The 18,149-nt window shown below is 37.5% G+C and overlaps 3 protein-coding genes across 3 annotated transcripts; 2 read left to right on the top strand and 1 right to left on the bottom strand.

The window, feature by feature from the left end:
• The first annotated feature begins 3,662 nt into the window (after positions 1-3,662).
• cnk (connector enhancer of ksr) lies at positions 3,663-11,776 on the top strand. Its single transcript, XM_067774925.1, has 4 exons — positions 3,663-4,052; positions 4,198-4,361; positions 4,426-6,645; positions 6,787-11,776. The coding sequence occupies exons 1-4, from the start codon at positions 3,995-3,997 to the stop codon at positions 9,337-9,339; spliced, it is 4,995 nt and encodes a 1,664-aa protein (XP_067631026.1). The 5' UTR covers positions 3,663-3,994; the 3' UTR covers positions 9,340-11,776.
• Prosalpha5 (proteasome alpha5 subunit) lies at positions 11,623-12,777 on the bottom strand. Its single transcript, XM_067774926.1, has 3 exons — positions 12,627-12,777; positions 12,438-12,570; positions 11,623-12,374 (listed from the first exon to the last, which is right to left on the bottom strand). Exons 2-3 carry the CDS (start codon positions 12,568-12,570, stop codon positions 11,782-11,784), a joined length of 726 nt encoding a protein of 241 aa, XP_067631027.1. The 5' UTR covers positions 12,627-12,777; the 3' UTR covers positions 11,623-11,781.
• A 1,268-nt stretch (positions 12,778-14,045) lies between these two features.
• On the top strand, positions 14,046-14,765 carry Vha14-1 (V-type proton ATPase subunit Vha14-1). The gene is made up of 4 exons (XM_067777976.1): positions 14,046-14,176; positions 14,239-14,320; positions 14,387-14,592; positions 14,654-14,765. The coding sequence occupies exons 1-4, from the start codon at positions 14,063-14,065 to the stop codon at positions 14,681-14,683; spliced, it is 432 nt and encodes a 143-aa protein (XP_067634077.1). The 5' UTR covers positions 14,046-14,062; the 3' UTR covers positions 14,684-14,765.
• The last annotated feature ends 3,384 nt before the right edge of the window (positions 14,766-18,149 follow it).

Consider the following 18,149-nt stretch of genomic DNA (forward strand, 5'->3'; position numbering starts at 1 on the left):
TGGCGGCCCTGCCATTATACAAAAGGATCGTGTAACATCTATTGGCACAACATCTACAGCAAAGGCGTCAAGCACCGATATTGCTTCAGTAACTTTATGGCTCACATCAACTGCGCATCCCCAACTATACTCAACTAATCGCAAAACACCCTCGCCGGCTGTGCACGTATTCAAGTAAATGCCCAGAAACTAGGAAGAGTCGATAGCGCAAAGTCCATTCCGACAAACCTCTTTTCTACTCGTCTATTTTGGATGGTAATAAACATTACAACGGTTGTGTTGTGTTGGCACAAACTCAACGTATAGAATATCCAGTTGAAGTAGGTCGGCGTTTCACAGTCACACCTAGTGAGGAAAGTACTAGTGATTCCGATTCGGATTCAGACGGCACTAAACTAATTGTGATGAGAACCCTTGGTATCCGCAAATAAACCCCTTTCTCTACGTCTACGAAGTACACTACCACCTTTGGAACAGCGTCCGGCACCATCTCCGCCTCCAGGGCCAGCAGTACGCTGCAGCGTAATACAACGAACGCCCAATTAGCACCAAGTCATACAGGTCGTAAAAGTCAACACGAAGTTTTATTGCCACCAGGTTCACTCGATCACCTCGGACCAGAGCGCAACAACCACCAACAGTACCAACACAGCGCGCCCAAGACCGCGCACCACAACCAACAACAGCGTCAATTTCACCAGCAAAATCGACATCACCAGTAACCACGCCGGCAGAGGCCCACGGTACGTACTCTGGCGGCCATGTATGAACTTCAAAATAATTGCCCTACAAAAAAATTTTGGTCATAAAACTTACACACACCCATGCAAATGTGACTAGGAATATAACATATGACTGTATAATAGCTAGTCAAATGACGTGGAATGACGAGAGCGTTTTTGCAGGGTAGTTAAAGAAACTTCTAAGTGGTACTTAGAGGATTTTATACAGTCCGGTTGACTTATTTAACAAGGGTCGATTTTTTTGTCAAATTGTATTATTGAATACTCGAAATTGTTAGCTATACAACAAAGAGCATACATTTCCTTTTTTTTCATTTTAATGATATTTTTTCTTGCTTCAAAATGATTGAAGTTAGCTCGATAAGTTGTTAGTCATAAGAAAAGCGGTCTGTATCATTTGAAAAGTTTTAGCGTTCGATTTTTGGAGCTCAACCATAAATTTAAAGAAAAATTTTTTGCGACAGCAGCCATTCGTCGATTCGAATTGGCTTAAAGGATTTCAATTTTTTTTCTTATATCATACAAATACAATATATATATATATATATATATATATATATACATATGAATCGGTATTGCTTGCAATATCGTTCGAACAACAAGACGAAAAAAATAATATACCTGCACGTAATACATATTGCTATCGTAATTTCATCTTTATTGCTTTTGTAACCAATTTTCTTAGTACATATTACATATTAGTATCATTTTACTGAGCTCATTATACCAAATTGATATTTTGTTATACTCAAAATTAAGTTCTACTACAACCACATAACAATTTTGTAAGAAAGCCCCAATTATCGGAATTTGTATCCCAACTTTATAGCCCTAAAATATGTTTTGTGAAGGGAAAACAGAAAAGGGGTACTCGACCAAATTCTTACGTTGTATGTAGTATATTTACTATATATAAGTACATTTAATTACATATTTTTCTCACACATGGCGTTTATAACGATTATAAAAAAAAAGGGGGGGGGGGGGGAGACGTAAATAATTGTATAATTTAAAATATTACGAGCAAAAGTAAGAGAAAAGAAAAGAACCCCCAACAGAACAAGCTTAGTCAGACTTAAATATACATATTAGATTTCTTTTCGATTTCGACCCAATAAAGTGTGATCTGTTGGATCATTTTTTTTTTTTTTCTCACTTATGCACTACACACACTTACCTACATTTTCATAGCGTAATTAGCTATTCGTATTTCAACAATGCTGTAGCCCCGGTTAAGAAACCTGCATTATCTTATTTTTTTTTTGTTGCTTACATACGTTAATAGAAATGAATTATAAATAAATTAGTATTTAAAACGGGAATGCTGGCGTCGCCATTTATTTAGAAGGCACGTGGGGTCTATAGGTAAGGGGCCACCGGAATTTTAGGTGCGACGGTGGCCATGGTTTTTTAGGGTGGGATAAGCACCGGGCGTCGCAACACCACCCGCGGCGCCCCTATATATATTCGTCCCTTTTCTTTTTCATTTTAATTTTCAGCTTTTTTTAATTTCAGCAGTTAGTAACCGGTCGTTTCCGGTTCGGCTAGTTTTTTTTTGAACAGTTTTTTTTTTTTAATTTTCGGTTTTTTTTTGAATTTCAAGTTTAAATGTTTAACGGTCTGTCCGTGGCATCCGGTTCTGCCGGATGTCGTTTTCTTTGAATTTCAAGCGTTTTGAGTCGGTCTCTGCGCTTCTGTCAGGTTTTTTGAATCTGACAGCTGATTTTTTTTTAAGGCATGATAGGAATTTTTTTCTGTTTATGGCGCAGGAACAGTAAGGTTGGCAAGGACCCGCCCCAGCCGACAATGACTAGCCAATGTGCACCACCACATCATGCCGACCGCCTTCCTTACTGCTTCCATAGAAAATGCGTTACCATAACAAACTGTGAAAAATGTTACAAAAGTGCTAACCAGTGAGAATCATGCTTTTACTTGCAATGTGAAAAAACGCTCTTAGCCGAAGCAACTGTCGAAATCTAAATGCTAAAACTCGCCCAAAAATATCGGGAGCGGGGTCCAAAGACGCGCTTTGGGACCAGGATCACGAAAGCAGAAATTGGAAATTTTATTTCTGTTCGGAGATATTTGCAACAAAATTGAAAATTTTCATGTGGTTGTTGTAATTTTGATGGTTGTGGGTAAAATTGTTTTCCGCGGATATAGTTTTGGTCTCCAAACCGGTGTTGAACCCACACAGGGTAATTTTTTATAAGCGCGGCCCAAGGCCACCAATGCATAAAGGTGTTCTGCGCGAAAATACTACAATTTTTCGGTTTTTTGGAAATATCTTTTGACAGATATAAGATTTTTAATTTCGCTTTCGGATTCGTGGTTTTAGCAGTTGTGAGCTAAAGTAAAGAATTACGGAAAAAAGTTATGTTGCAACAGATCAAGGCGAATCCACTGAATTCGCCTTGCAGCAGATAGTGAATTGAGCCCCCCTGAATATCAACTGACAAGTTTGCAACGTATCAATAGTTATCATCCGGTGGCAAAATCCTGAGCCAGATAAATAATTTTGCATGTAAACGCAACAACAACGATTTGAGCCAGATAAATCCAGATAGAAGTCTGGTTCAATTTGTGAGCCAGATAATTTGTTAATTACTTCATTTTAGGTTGGCAATGCGGCCTTTAATATACCTAATTTTTCAAAAATAGATGTCGTTGCTTAGCCTTTCGCCGTATGAGTTAAATGAAAAACAGCGGCGACATCTGCCTATCACATTTCACGTGTGCGAAAATTTCACGACATCTGCTTCTCAATTCTCTCAATGATCCAGAGCATTCCCGTGAGGATTGAACGTGAGCCGGAGCTGTAAAACTCACTGAAAGACGGCAAATGAAAACTGTGTTTGCTGAACGCCCAGTGTGGCCCTAATATTATAACTAATTCTGACAGCTAATGTCAAAACAATGAAATGGAATTGCAGATTTTTTACTGTTTGGCTGGCAAGGAGAAAATTTTTGCATTTTAGCTAATTTAACTATTTTTAAGTGATTACATTACAACAAAATCAGTAAATGAAACTAAACAGATAAAAGAATTATTTTTGTGCTATGTTATGTAAATTGCATACATGATTCGCTGGTTGCATTATCAAGTGCTAAATTGTATCAAAGGTTGGGTGTAGTTTATGGAACAAAGTGAAATAGGACCAATTTTTGCATTAGATATTTCTATATATTTTGTTTGACTAGCAATATATGGAAACGTTTGAGCTCTACTTGTAAAATAGGGCATAATAATGGCCTATATAAATGTTGTAGAATGGACGCCAGACCAAGTGACGGATTGGCTCAAAGGTAAGTATGCAAAGATGTGCAGCGGGTGCATGAAATAAATGAAACCCGCATTTGCACAAATTAGTTCTCTACAAAAAGTGCCACTCCCGGTATATTGCAGAACCTTTAATTAATATATATATATATATACTTTTTACTTCTATAGGTCTAGATGAGTCAATGGAGCACTATATTAGTTCGTTTACCAATAATGAAGTGGGCGGCCGTCAGCTACTAAATATACGTCCGTATGAATTGGAACAACTGGGAATGTACTCAATTGGGCATCAAGAAATTGTTTTGGAAGCTGTAGAAAACTTGCGTAATTTTGTAAGAAAATTCAAATAATACAGTTAGTTACTTTTTAAACTTTAAAACATTTTTAAATTTTCAGTACTATAATTTGGATAAAGAAAATTTGCAATTTATGGCATTACATGTAGCTACCGCCGCACATAGCTTACATCGACAATTGGTTACGCATAGTGATAGCTCAAAGCTTGAGACCCAAATTCTATGTGACATTACACGTACGATTGCGACAATAAAGCCACTTATCGGTTGGCTTGAAAGGGCACCATTTCAAGGACAAGTACAGTTTACAGAAATATGCCGTAACTTGCTGCGACTTGGTCTCGAAATGGCAACTATGGCGCAACGTGATCGTTTTGTCGAACGTCCAGTTGAGCAAATACGTGGTACAGCAGAGAAACTCGAACGACTTGCCAATTATATAATACAAGATATTTCGGATCCAATGCTATTGCAGCCGGCTTCATTAAATTTGGTAACAGTAAAAAAGCGCGAAATGGATCCAGGATTCGAAATCGAATCCAATTATCATGGTGTACATCGAATTATCGAAATTAAGTATAATTCACCTGCACACACTTCTGGTAAAATTGAATATGGTGATGAAATTGTACAAATCAATTATCAGACAGTGGTTGGATGGCAAGGCAAAACAGTATGGCATCAATTACATGTCTCACCAACCGATGTGCTTTTAACATTGAAAAAGCGTCCAAAACACACAAAAATCTATGGCCAAATTTATATGCAACCATATCGTTTACCGAGTAAAAAACGCACAGTTGGTACACGTTGGGGTGAAAATGTGCCGAGAACTGGTTTTCTTACAGTGCCTAAAAATCCTGCTGCTTTTGATTTGCTAGCGCTTAAGTCTGAAGAAAAAGCTGCGACTAATGCTTCAGATTCAGAATCCAATTGCAGCGACACATCCACACCCACAGAAACAAAAGAATCAGAAAAACGTTCGCGATTATATTATGAAAAGCCACGTACTGTGCTACAACGGCGGCACACAATCAGTGGTGACTTGAAATGTGTCATTGATATTACAAATCGGTATCACAAACCGAACGTCGCTGGCATTGTAGGCGACGCATCGTCACCGAGTTTACGTGATAAATGCAAATCGTTCGGTTTTGGTTTGGAATTAACTTCACGTCCGAAGACATGCATAGGCATGGGTATTAAAAATGAAGTGGCATGTTGTGCAGTAGATATGCAAGACATGTTCAATAAAACAACAAAAACAACTACAGACGATGCTGATAACAGTGAACAAAGTATTGAGCGTTCAAAACCGGGCGTGAGTAAAGTAGTACGCTTTGGTACCAATATGAAATTCGAAGATTATACAATGGATGATAAATACACTTGCAATGTAGAAAATACAATTATAGAAACATTCGAACCAATATTATTTGCTGATGAAGAGGATGAAGATATATTGGATATGCAACGCAATGCTGTACCAAAAGATAGCGCACGTGCAGCGCCACCAACAACAACGCCGACCACACCCAAACCTCCAGCACCATTGCCAGACGCTACTATTGTTTCTATAGTAAATACGACTACAATTGTTGAAGCAGTGAATGCACCAGTTGTTGCACGCCGTGGCCGTCTGGACAAAAGTCATAGTACACCGGCTTATGATAATACTGGCATAGAAAGTGAAACACCTCCAGCGATTGAGCCACGCAAAGAATTTCTACAACAAACACCGCCTGTACCACCGCCACGTCCACGCAAACAGAAAGATATGCTGCCACAGGTAGTGCCACCTCCACCACCCAAACCACCAAATCTTATGGGTACTGCACTACATCCACCTGCATCTTTGTTGCAACAAGCCTCGCCACATATGAAACAAAACTCTTTGCCATCCATAAGTGTAGTTGAATTTGGTATGGCTTCTATGCTATCTCCTATTACGACAATGTCATCAATGATGGCTCCAACTCCACCAACAAATTTAACGTTTAGCAACAGCAGTATAAACAGCTTATCAACAAATCCGACTCACATTAATGAATTACATACTCCAACAAAGAGTCGCACTCTATCGCTAAAGAAGAAACATAGTCTTGTTGCTAAACGGCGTAATGTTAACTTGAAAGCGCTCGGTACTGGCGACATACAAGGGCACTTGTATAGACGCACCAAAGATAGGCGGGGTGTGACATTTTGGGCGCGTCTCTATTTTGTTATGCTCAATACAATACTATACGGTTTTCGATCGAAGGAGGCAACCAAAGCGAGTTGTGTCATATTTTTGCCCGGGTTCACTGTGTCATTGGCCAAGGTATGTATGTACTACAAAAAATTGTTATTACATTTGTTGTGAAATTGTCTAATGAATTCACCAAATAACTAAATGGAACCTTTTAAATTTCCAAAACCCTAATTCAAACTTGCTACCTTATGTTATTTTTTTTACTTTCAGGAAGTACACTCGAAGCCACACGCATTCAAAGTGTATCATGCAGCTAAAACCTTTTACTTTGCTGTAGAATCGCAAGATGCACTCAATCAATGGGTTGAGTTGCTAAGACAAGCCACATTGCATCCCATAACTAACGCGCGCCAGCGTATTTCTGGCGGCGGTGCTTTGGAAGATATTAATACGAAAGATTTATTCTCTGAAACAGATAGCTCTGGCGAGGAAGTTGAATCAATTATATCGAGTAATCTATGTACGCCATCACCACAATCAGCAGTTAAAGATGTCGTTGGACACTTATCATTAGCCTCCAATACACCGACTACAACGCAACCAAAACATGAGCGACGTTATTTGGGTTCACTTCGCAAATTGACAAAAGGCACACTGCCTTTTAAGAGCAGTTCATCGACATCGTCAAGTGAAAAGAAATCATCTAGTGATATTCCAGTGCCTACAGATCAATATCGCAGCTATCGTAAGGTGCCCGGTGGTAGTTTTGGCTTACAAATTGGCACAAATACACCTGGTTATCATCACGATGCGATATTTCACATGCAACAAAGCAATGCTTCACAACAAGCTATACAAGACCAATTAACACCAGCGCCGCTGAACGCAAGCGTGCCAACACCTCCAAGATCTCAAACACCACCACCACCACTACCACCTGTATCGCAACCTCCTCCTCCACCACCAGAGGTGGTGCGCAAATTGTCTATATCTTCCAGTCATATTTCGATTGTAAGCAATGGCACTGATTTTTCGCTCAATTCATCGGTTGTATCCACCACATCATGCCTTGGACCGCCATCATCTCCGGCGCCTGTTCCTGAACGTAATGCTTCGTATAACACAAGCGCTCATCAATCACCTGGTGCTCATAGTAATTCCACATCTACTTCAAGCATATCATCAAGATCCATACGTAAAATACCATACAACTTCATACATGCATCAAACCCCAATTTAGTTGAATTCGATTTTCAAACATCGAAAACACTTGACTATTCATTGCCAAAAATAAATTCGGCGAACTCATGGGATGCACATCATAATATACAAAGTTTTATAACTTTAAAAGATCTAATGTTACGCAAACAAGAGGAGGAGGCCCAGGAGATGTACAATAATCGCGTTTTGTTGGGTGTTGAAAAGAAGGATATACAACAGAATCGGAGCACTGCTGGTAGTAGCGCTGATTGTGGTGATAGTTGTAGCGGCAGTATTAGTAGTAAATTATCGAAAACGCAAAATCGCAGTTTACCAAAAACGCCCGATTATGAAATTAGTTTTAAACCAGATGATGAAGATATTAGACGTACACGCACCAAGGAAGGGCTAAAACTGCGTGATTTTGGTTATGAACTCATATCCGGTGATGAACCCATTAGCAGTGGTAGCGCATTATCGGCGTCACGTCAAAATTCCAATATGTCTATGGCTGATCAACACTCGGAGAGTAGCAGCACTATAAGTAGCAAATCGCGTTCGTTTGCGCTACTGCCACATAAAAGTAAAAAACATTCAAGTAACAGCTGCTCTTCCACATCGTCAATAACTGAGCTAGCTAGTGGTCAAGGCGGCCAAGATCAAAAGCGTTCAGGAAGTATTAAAAAGAAAAGCAAGAGTGAGCGTATCTTTCAGCAATTTCACAAACATGCAGGGAGCAGTAGCAGTGGCAGTAATAGCACACCAATGACAATGACCTTGCCACTTAATAAGCACAAAAGTAGTCAGCGCGATATGGATTTCTCTAATAATGGACGTATTGGGTTAGGTGGCATCGCTTCCGGTTCGGGTATAAAGAAAAGTCATACCTACAATCATGATTTAAAAGAGAAAGCCGGTGCTAAATATGATGCGCATCGTAAAAACTCAGTGCCAATTTTAACTAAGTTAAGTACAACATTTGGTGTTGGTGGAGGTGGATGCAGCAGCGGCAGTAGCAGCGGTAATGTATCAGGTTCCATGAGCAATAACAATGTGCCGACTGCTGGTAGTAAGGGTGGCAAAGAGAAGCGTTTATTGGGGTCACCGCTATTACATCGTACCGTTTTTGGCACGCAACATCATCATAATCAAAACAATACACAGCAACAGCACAATTTCAGTGGCATTTCTGTGCCAACAACGCCAACATGCACTGGACGTGAATATGATCGTGAAATATTCTCACAGATTATATTTCCAAAAGTCAATACGGCACATCACCACCATCAACAGCAGCAGCAACCTAATCATGGTGGCGGTGGTAAATCCCGTCTTACACATTTAACACCTTCACAGTCCAGTTCATTGATTACAGCGCCAGACGTAGATGCGCCACCGCCACCATTACCACCACATGAACCGCGGGATGCTGCTGGTGCCAATGCTATAAATGCATCCACTACAGCGACAACAATTAATTCGCCCGAGTATCCGCATATGGAGTGTCCTCCAGTATTTGAACCTGAAATGTACTCCTTAACCGATACGTACGCCAGCCAAACTTTGTTGTTGCGTCGCAAGGATAGTAGCGGTAATAATATAGAAAATCCGCAGTTGCAATAATGAATATGCGTATAGCAAAGCGAATAGGTATAGGTATAAAGGGTCGTTCCATTCAAATTAGTGACGATTTTTCCTAATAACAACATTGATCTTGTATAATATGTTCTTGTATGTGATTGAGTATGCCTAACGATACGTGTTGTTGTAGTGATAAAAATACTCCCCGAAAGGTCTTTGGGAGTGTTACCGATGTGGATGGCTCTTTGTCGCATATAGATCCGATACGTTCCGGCAACAAGCTCCACGAGGAGCTTTTGTCGCCACAGCCTCGTCCGATTATCTCATGTTTGTATTTAACATTTACTCATTTATTTGTTTATAATTCAGCAGAAAGATTTCATCTTACATAAAAGCACTGAATAATAATCAGGACTCCGCTTTGGTAGGTGAGGTTGACATTGGGCTGCATAAGCTGTGAATCTCTTAAACTTTGTAATACGCTTATTAACCCCTTGAATCCTAGATGCTTCTAGATGTAGAAAGAAGTATCATAATAACTTTTTAAATTTTTATCTTAGAGCACTTAATTTTTTCGCATTTATAACTGAATTTAAGAGGATAATGTCGTCTGTATACATTTAGTCCTCATTATAGTAGTGAGGGGTGAACAGTTTTTTTTTTTTTTATTAACTCCATGAAAACTTGCTCAGAACAATTTTTATAGCAAAATTAAATTTTTGTGAAAAAATTGACAACAAAACAATGGTTTTCAATTCCTTTTTAATTTTCTGATTCAAAAAAAATATATATAAAATTTTTAACAAATTATTATTTTTATGACTGAAAAATTAATTTTGAATTTGTTCGCTAAAATAATACTATTTAATAATATTTTTGGTAAGGGGGTTTTTTTTTTACAAATTTAAGATTTTATTTGAACATTTTCCTAGTTTAAAAAAATTTATTTATTTTCATAAATATACATACATAGTTGGTATGCAAATTAAAAAAAAAATTAAATCTTGTACTGATTTAGAAAAAAAAACAAATTTCATATTTTTAGTTTTTTTCAAGATTTAAAAAATATTAATTTCGATAATTGATAAAAAAACATGAATTAAAAAATAGAACGGCATTACAAAAAAAAAAAAATGAATGTGAATCTGATTTACCAAATTGAGCTTATTGGTAAAAGTACATTAAAAAAAATGTATGCAATTTTCTTGGTATGATTTTCTAAGTAAATTTATAACTTTGTTAAATATTTTCCCGATTATGAAAAAATTACCAAATTCGATTTTTTTTTATTATTTCCGTGATTTTAAATCAAGGTATTTTTTTTTTGCTAAATTATACTTATCAAATAAAAAATACAGTAAAAAATTGATTTTAATAAATTTCTTTGGTATTAAAAAAATAATAATACATATTAATATAATAATAATTATTTTTTTGTTTACGTGTCTTATCGAAAATAGTTTTAAATTTCTCCACATTTTATGGATTAAAAAAATTCAACATTTCGCATACCTGATATTTGATTTTTGATGAAGAGCTTCCAGGAAAATTAAAAAAAAAAATAATACAATAAAATTTTTAAAAAAGCGTTTTTTGTAATCCTTGATAAGTAAATAGTCAGAATTGGGTTTACAGTGAGTAAAAGCCAAAAAACTTAAAATATTCCAAGATAAGAATTCCGAAATTTAAGATCCCTTTAAATTCAGCTACAGCAGCTCATTGCTCGACCTAAAACACTCAATGCAAAATCAAATCTCGAACAAGAAAAGTTCCAGCCAAAATATATTTACAAATTTATAGTCTTCCAAAGTCGAAAGTCCAAAAAAGGTCTCAAATGTCGGATCGGTTAGTAACTATGCGATCATTTCGAGACTGTCTCTATAATTTCGGAACTAACTTCGGGTCTTTTTTCAGGATCATTTCGATTACATCGAGACAATTCGGGGCGGTGCGGATTCGAATAAACGCGATTGCTGAGCAATAATTCGGATATAAATTTTTCATACACATATTACAGTAACATTTACAAATGCTTCTTTCTGCATTAAAGTTACATATAAAAACATATTTTTTAATAGGCTTCATCTAATCTCGCTGATATGTTTAGAACGATCCATATACATACATATTTATCCTTTGCGTGCTGTAATACGTTAAACAAGCTGTCTCTGGAAGTACAGCTACGATTATCAAATAATGATGAATAGTGTCTTCCCTTAGTTTTATTGTTTTTCTTCTTGGAGGTGGACGAGTTTCCAATAATTATATATATGTAAATTGGATATTTTTTGAACATAGTATTAGTGAAAATAAAGACTATATAAATATGATATTTTATGATGAAACCGATGCTCTAAATTAGTTCATTTCGATTTTTATTCAATTTTATTATTTTTTTAATACAAAGTACCACATCATAAGCAAATAAAGAAATTAAAATTTTTTTATAATAATTTGTCGCTTGCCGACGGCCACACCACGTATCTACAATGTATTTATTTCCTGTTCAACCTCTTCTTTAGTAAACATGCGAAAATCTTCATTTGGCCTCATTACCAGCACTTCAACATTTTTAGATTCAAGCTTTTCTTCCATCACCTGCTTGAGTATAGACATTGCCAGCTTTGTCGCTTCTTGTAAGCTCATATCTTTGTGATATTCATCTTTGAGTGTTTGTTGCGCTCCTTCGCTACCCGAACCAATTGCTTTAGCGCCATAACGTACATAAGTTCCTGATGGATCCATATGCCAAAGTTGCGGTACACCCTCATTAATACCAGCAAATAGCATTGCGACACCAAAGGGACGACTCATGGCGGAGCCGCCATCGCTACTATCACCAAATTGTATAGCCATAGCGGAGACTGCTTGCGCACATGATTCAATTGGCATTGATTCATTGTAAATAAACCAATAGTTTTGGCATTCGACGCGTGCACGATCGATTAAGGTGCGTGCATCAGCCGTAAGACCGGACGTAACACAACCTATGTGTCTATCTACTTGTACAATTTTTTCAACACTACTTGAAACCATAAGATCAGAGGTGTTGCGTTTTTCGGCAGCGAGTACCACACCTAAAATGGAGGCGCCAAAAATTGTATATACTTAAAGATATAAAATCATAATTCACTTCTTACCACTACTTGTACAAATACCAATGGCAGTGGAGCCTAGTTTGATTGCTTCTATGGCATACTCGACTTGGAATAGACGTCCCTCAGGTGAAAAGGTATTCACACCACGATCATATTCAGCACGTGTTAAGAACATCTAGAAAAAACGGCTATTACAGACTGTCGATATATGTATATATTGAAATTTTTTACTTTTTAACCAATATTCGAAAGATTAGAAGAAACAAATTTAATTGCAAAGAGCGGCTACGAAAATGACCAAACACTTTTGCTATATGTAAGCTGTCAATAGAAATATTAAAGTTAATTTACAGTGTACTGCAATAATGCCAGATGTAAATAAAAGGATACGGTGAAAATCGAGATGGATTTGGTGAAAGGCGAGATTGATTTGGTGAATGGCAAGATGGATATGGTGCAATGCTTTTGTTAGTCAAGTGTCGAACCGAATATTAGCCGTGTTTTTTAACACGCGCGTATACGTTTCGTTTGCGCGTGTTAAAAAACGCCTATCTTCGCTTAGATAATGCTTAGGAGACCCATCTAGCGGCTGTGGTAAAACAACTAGCTACAGCAACAGGGTGTACCGAAAAGCGGAGACGCAACGCTCTGATGGCCATAGGGTATAACATATAGCTGAATCAGTTGCGATGAATTGTGGACACACATATAATACATAGAATTAGTGTACAGGGTGAAACAAAGACACATATTTCAGTTACATCTGAGTATAATGCGTATTGAAATTTAGTAGGACAAAATTTATGCGCAGCAATTTCAGAGGTGTATTTATAGTTTGTCTCTTAGCAGTCAATATAAAGCTTAAGCGTAAACGGATATACGCGTGTTAAAAAACACGGCTATTATCAAAGAGAATAGATATATCAATTCTATTCTCTTTGTATATCAATTCTGTTTGATGAAACTTTAAAGTGTAGATTTTGCGTGCAAATGATTTTCAGTTTTTTCACAGCAATAGTACCGTTCCATTGAGTCATCGAGCTCTGTATCACGATCAAATCTCATTGGAACGATCCGGATCAGTACTATGAGCGCAGAGAACCTCTTTGGCCCTAGTGCATATATCTGTAACTGCTACCAAGTACAGAGGGTATCCGTATCACGCTCAATTCTCACAGGAATGCTCTGGATCATTGGGAGACGTGAGCAGCGTGGGTCGTGATATTTTCGTACACATGAGTTGTATAAGCAGATGTCGCTGTTGTGTTTCATTCAAAACATTCGGGAAAGACTTGGCGGTGACATCTACTTTTGAAAAAGAAAGTTTGTTAAAGGTAGCGTTCCAAACTATAGACAAGAAATTAACAAATTATCTGGCTCTCGAATTGAACCAGACTTTTATCTGGATTTATCTAGCTCGAATTGTTGTTGTTGCATTTACCATATGGATCACATTGTTGTTGCATTTGCATGTTAAATCTCTATCCGTATCTGGTTCATGTACCATTGGAACACGCGGTTTATTAGCAGACTTTGACCAGGTTTATTTGGCTCCGGATCATTACGACGGGATGATAGTGATTGAAAAATAATAAAACGCCGGTGAATTTGAGGGCTCGGCAGAGGAGTTTATGTAGATAATTAGGGATATAATTTTCATTTGACATATGTCAGCTGACCCCTTGTGCTTCTGTCTATACAAACGTAGTTTATTGATTGAAAATAGAAAAATGGCTTTGCATTCAGCTAGAGGAAAACTAATATCTGTGATTGGCGATGAAGTAAGGCAATATTAAATTCTTAATACCAGTTTGATGCTATTGTTTGTTTTCCATCCCCACAGGACACATGCGTTGGTTTTCTTTTGGGTGGAGTAGGCGAAATCAACAAGAATCGTCATCCCAATTTCATGGTTGTTGATAAAAGTTAGTGAAATAATTTACATAAATTTTGATTTTTTTTGTTAAAATTCTAATTATACAACTGTATAGATACGCCAGTAAGTGAAGTTGAAGATTGCTTTCGCCGTTTTGTGAAGCGCGATGATATTGACATCATCCTAATCAATCAGAATTGCGCTGAACTTATACGTCATGTGATCGATGCGCATACATCACCTGTGCCAGCAGTGCTGGAAATTCCATCCAAAGATCATCCATATGATGCGAGCAAAGATTCGATCTTGAGACGCGCAAGAGTAAGTAGACTACAATTTGTTGGCATTCAAAAAACAAATCGGTTATATCTTCTTTTTGCAGGGCATGTTCAATCCTGAGGATTTAAATTAAACAATTACCAGTATTTAATTACTTGTTAAATATTCATTATCAAATATGTATATATATACACATAGTTATATCTGAAATCTTATCACTTCTTGCATATATTTCGTTAAAATTAAGGATCGTACCGGATCTATATCCGACAAAGGACCATCAACATCGGTAACACTCCCCAAAGCCTTCGGGGAGTGTTGTTGTTGTTTGTACAACAACAACATCGACTTAGCACTTGAAAAGGATTGCGACTTTTCTCGCTGCCACGTTGATTGGAAAGTGTATTGATAATTTCCTCAAAAATTTAGGATGATGAGGTAGCACAGCAATGTACCGGAACGACTCGGGATTTTTCCTTACCAAGGGCTGTTATTTCAGTGCAACCCCATTTTTTTTTTGTTGCGTCCTCCCACAAATTGTCATCCTCCCAGCATATCCTTGCAGCGCGATCGCCATATTCTCCTGCTTCGGGAAGGTATCGAACCCAATCCGGGGCCAGTACCTAGATATAGTTTTGCTGTGTGTGCTGGAAATAAAATTTTTAGAAGGGGTTCGTTCCGGTAACAAGCACCGTTAAGGTACTAACCCGACCATCTCGGGAACGATTTGGTATAACCACATCGCACGGCGTATTCTGGGCTAGATCCCAAAACCCGTCGACCTCGTAATTTTTACAAATCTTTTGTGGCAACTTGGTGTTCACGCCCAAGGGCATGCCGTAGCCTCCGCCTAGCGCTCTCCATTGCCCTCTAGCAGCTACGCTGCTCAGCAAGCCACAGCAAGTACCCGCTGCTACCCCGCACCACGGTGTCACCAGCTCATACGGCTACTCCGTAGCAATCTCCATAGCAAAGTAGATAGCAGTACAGAGCATGAGCCCCTCTTGTTGTTGTAGCCGTTTGCTATATTCCACCGTCTTCTGATCTATCAGTGTATATGCACCATATTTCACTGTTACAATCAGTCATTTCGATGATAAAGACAACGGACTCAATGATTGTTTTAGGCGACTTTAACCTGCCACATATATCTTGGAAAACCGTTATCACAATATTGCCCTCGTTTCATCCAAGATGCATAACAATGACTTTTTGGATGGAATTACTGATATTTGCCTTAATCAGATCAACTTCTTTCCCAATAAGTATGGAAAATTCTTAGACTTAGCATTTGTTGACGACATATCTAAATTCTCTATAAATCGGTGTGAACCTCTTGTTTTGCCAGAAGACGTTTACAATCCTTCTCTTGAGATAACTTACGAAATCATAAGCAACGAAGTCGGCTGCACTAACAAAACACGTGTCTCTACCAGATGCTTTAATTTTTCCAAAACTAATTTCAACAATTTAAATAAAGAGCTTTCTGAGATAACGTGGCCTCGATATAAAGAGGATGTAGAGCAAAACGTTTTACATTTTAATAAAACCATTTATACTTTCTTTGAAAAACATTGCAAGCCTGGTTTACCAAAGATTTAAAAGCTTTAAAAAATAAGAAATCACGTTTATTCAAATTATATAAGAGAACCGGTTTACATTCTGATTACGCACAGTACGCTATTTTCCGTTATAAGTATTTTGAACTTAATAAAAAGTGTTATAAAGCTTACATATGTAAAATTAAAAGAAACATTATTTGCAACCCGTAGTCTTTTTATGATTTCGTAAATTCTAAACGCAGAACTAACGGGTTTCCTTCTGCCATGAAGTTTAGAAATACCATTTCCAGCGACGATCAAGAGATTGCAAACTTCTTCGCTCAATTCTTTCACTCTAATTACTCTGCTGTGGTTGATCCATCACCTACAAATTATCCGTATGAGCTCCATTCTAGTAACTCAATATATGCCCCACATTTGTTGCCTGAAGATGTTCTACTACATCTAAAGACCCTAAAATAATCCTTCAAATACGGTCCCGATTTGATCCCAACATATTTTCTTAAAAAATGTGCGGAATACATTTACTAGCCCCTTACTGATCTGTTTAACCTCTCTTTAAAAAATGGCATTTTCCCGACAGCTTGGAAGGAATCTTTTCTTATCCCACTCCATAAAAAAGGAAGCAAGTCGTCTATTGAAAACTATCGTGGAATAGCGAAGCTCTCCGCTATCCCTAAGCTTTTCGAAGCAATCGTTACTAATCACCTTACATTTTCGATTTCTACATTGATAGATAGTTCTCAACATGGCCTTTGTAGAGCCAAATCAACCAATTTGCTTGAATTTACAACTCACGTCTTTAATTGGTTTAGAAACAATCATCATACCGACGTTATATACATTGATTTCAGCAAAACATTCGACAAAGTACGCCACTCATTACTTGTTTATAAACTCAAATTGCTTGGTTTTCAACCTGGCCTAAATCGCTGGATCTCCTCCTATCTTTGCGGTAGAACTCAAAGAGTCATTTTTAACAACCTTTGTTCGAATGTCATCGATGTTCCCTCCGGTGTGCCTCAGGGCAGCCATCTCGGTCCTATTATGTTCTTGATCTTTATAAACGATGTTTCCACAACTATAAAATATTCTAAAATTTTAATGTATGCCGACGACGTAAAACTTTTTAAGTCAAACACGTCGGTTGAAGAGCGTTCTGTACTCCAGGCGGATTTAAATCATTTAGTTATTTGGTGTAATGCGAATTTTATGCCTCTCAACATAGAAAAATGTAAATCCATGTGTTTTTCACGTGGTAACATACAGCCAGCTTCCTAGACAATTAATGGCCAAACTCTGGAAAGCGTTGATGTTTTTGTCCACTTGGGAGTTACAATGAATTGCAAACTTAGTTTCAACCCTCATATTAATGCCACAGTCAATAAAGCGAGAAGAGTTTTAGCATTTGTGAAAAGATGGGCAAAAGAGTTTAGTGATCCTTACGTTACAAAAACCCTTTTTACATCATTGGTAAGGCCGATATTAGAATAAGGATCGATAATTTGGAATCCGCGTTATCAAGTTCATGTGGATAGACTAGAATCAATTCAAAAACAGTTTTTACTTTTCGTCTTGAGAAATCTTCAATGGGATTCTTCGTATAATCTTCCTCCTTACACTAATTAAAACTAATAAATCTTTCCATCCTTGCAAGTTGCAGAGAAATGCTAGGTGTACTATTTATGGCTAGACTTTTAAATGGATCGATTTCAAGCCCATTTCTTTTGAACGAAGTAAACTTGAATGTTTCATGCCGAGTTTCAAGGCATTATAAACCTATAATTCTTAAACAATGCAGAAGCAATTTCCAACTACACGAACCTTTTCTATGTTTGTGTGAAGATTATAACTCACTCGAGAATAATTGATGTTTCGGACTCGCTCTTTGCCATAAAAAAGACGGTTATATCTTCTCTTAATAATTAAAAAATTATATTTATACTTTTAATCTATTGTATTTTGTGAATCTATATTTCTCAGCTGATGAGCTTCTCCGTAGCTGAGCGGTTTTAGATCTCGGCGCTTAAGAAGCCA

Source organism: Eurosta solidaginis, chromosome 3 (assembly GCF_040869045.1).
Source record: "Eurosta solidaginis isolate ZX-2024a chromosome 3, ASM4086904v1, whole genome shotgun sequence".
NCBI classification, from domain to species: Eukaryota; Metazoa; Arthropoda; class Insecta; order Diptera; family Tephritidae; genus Eurosta; species Eurosta solidaginis.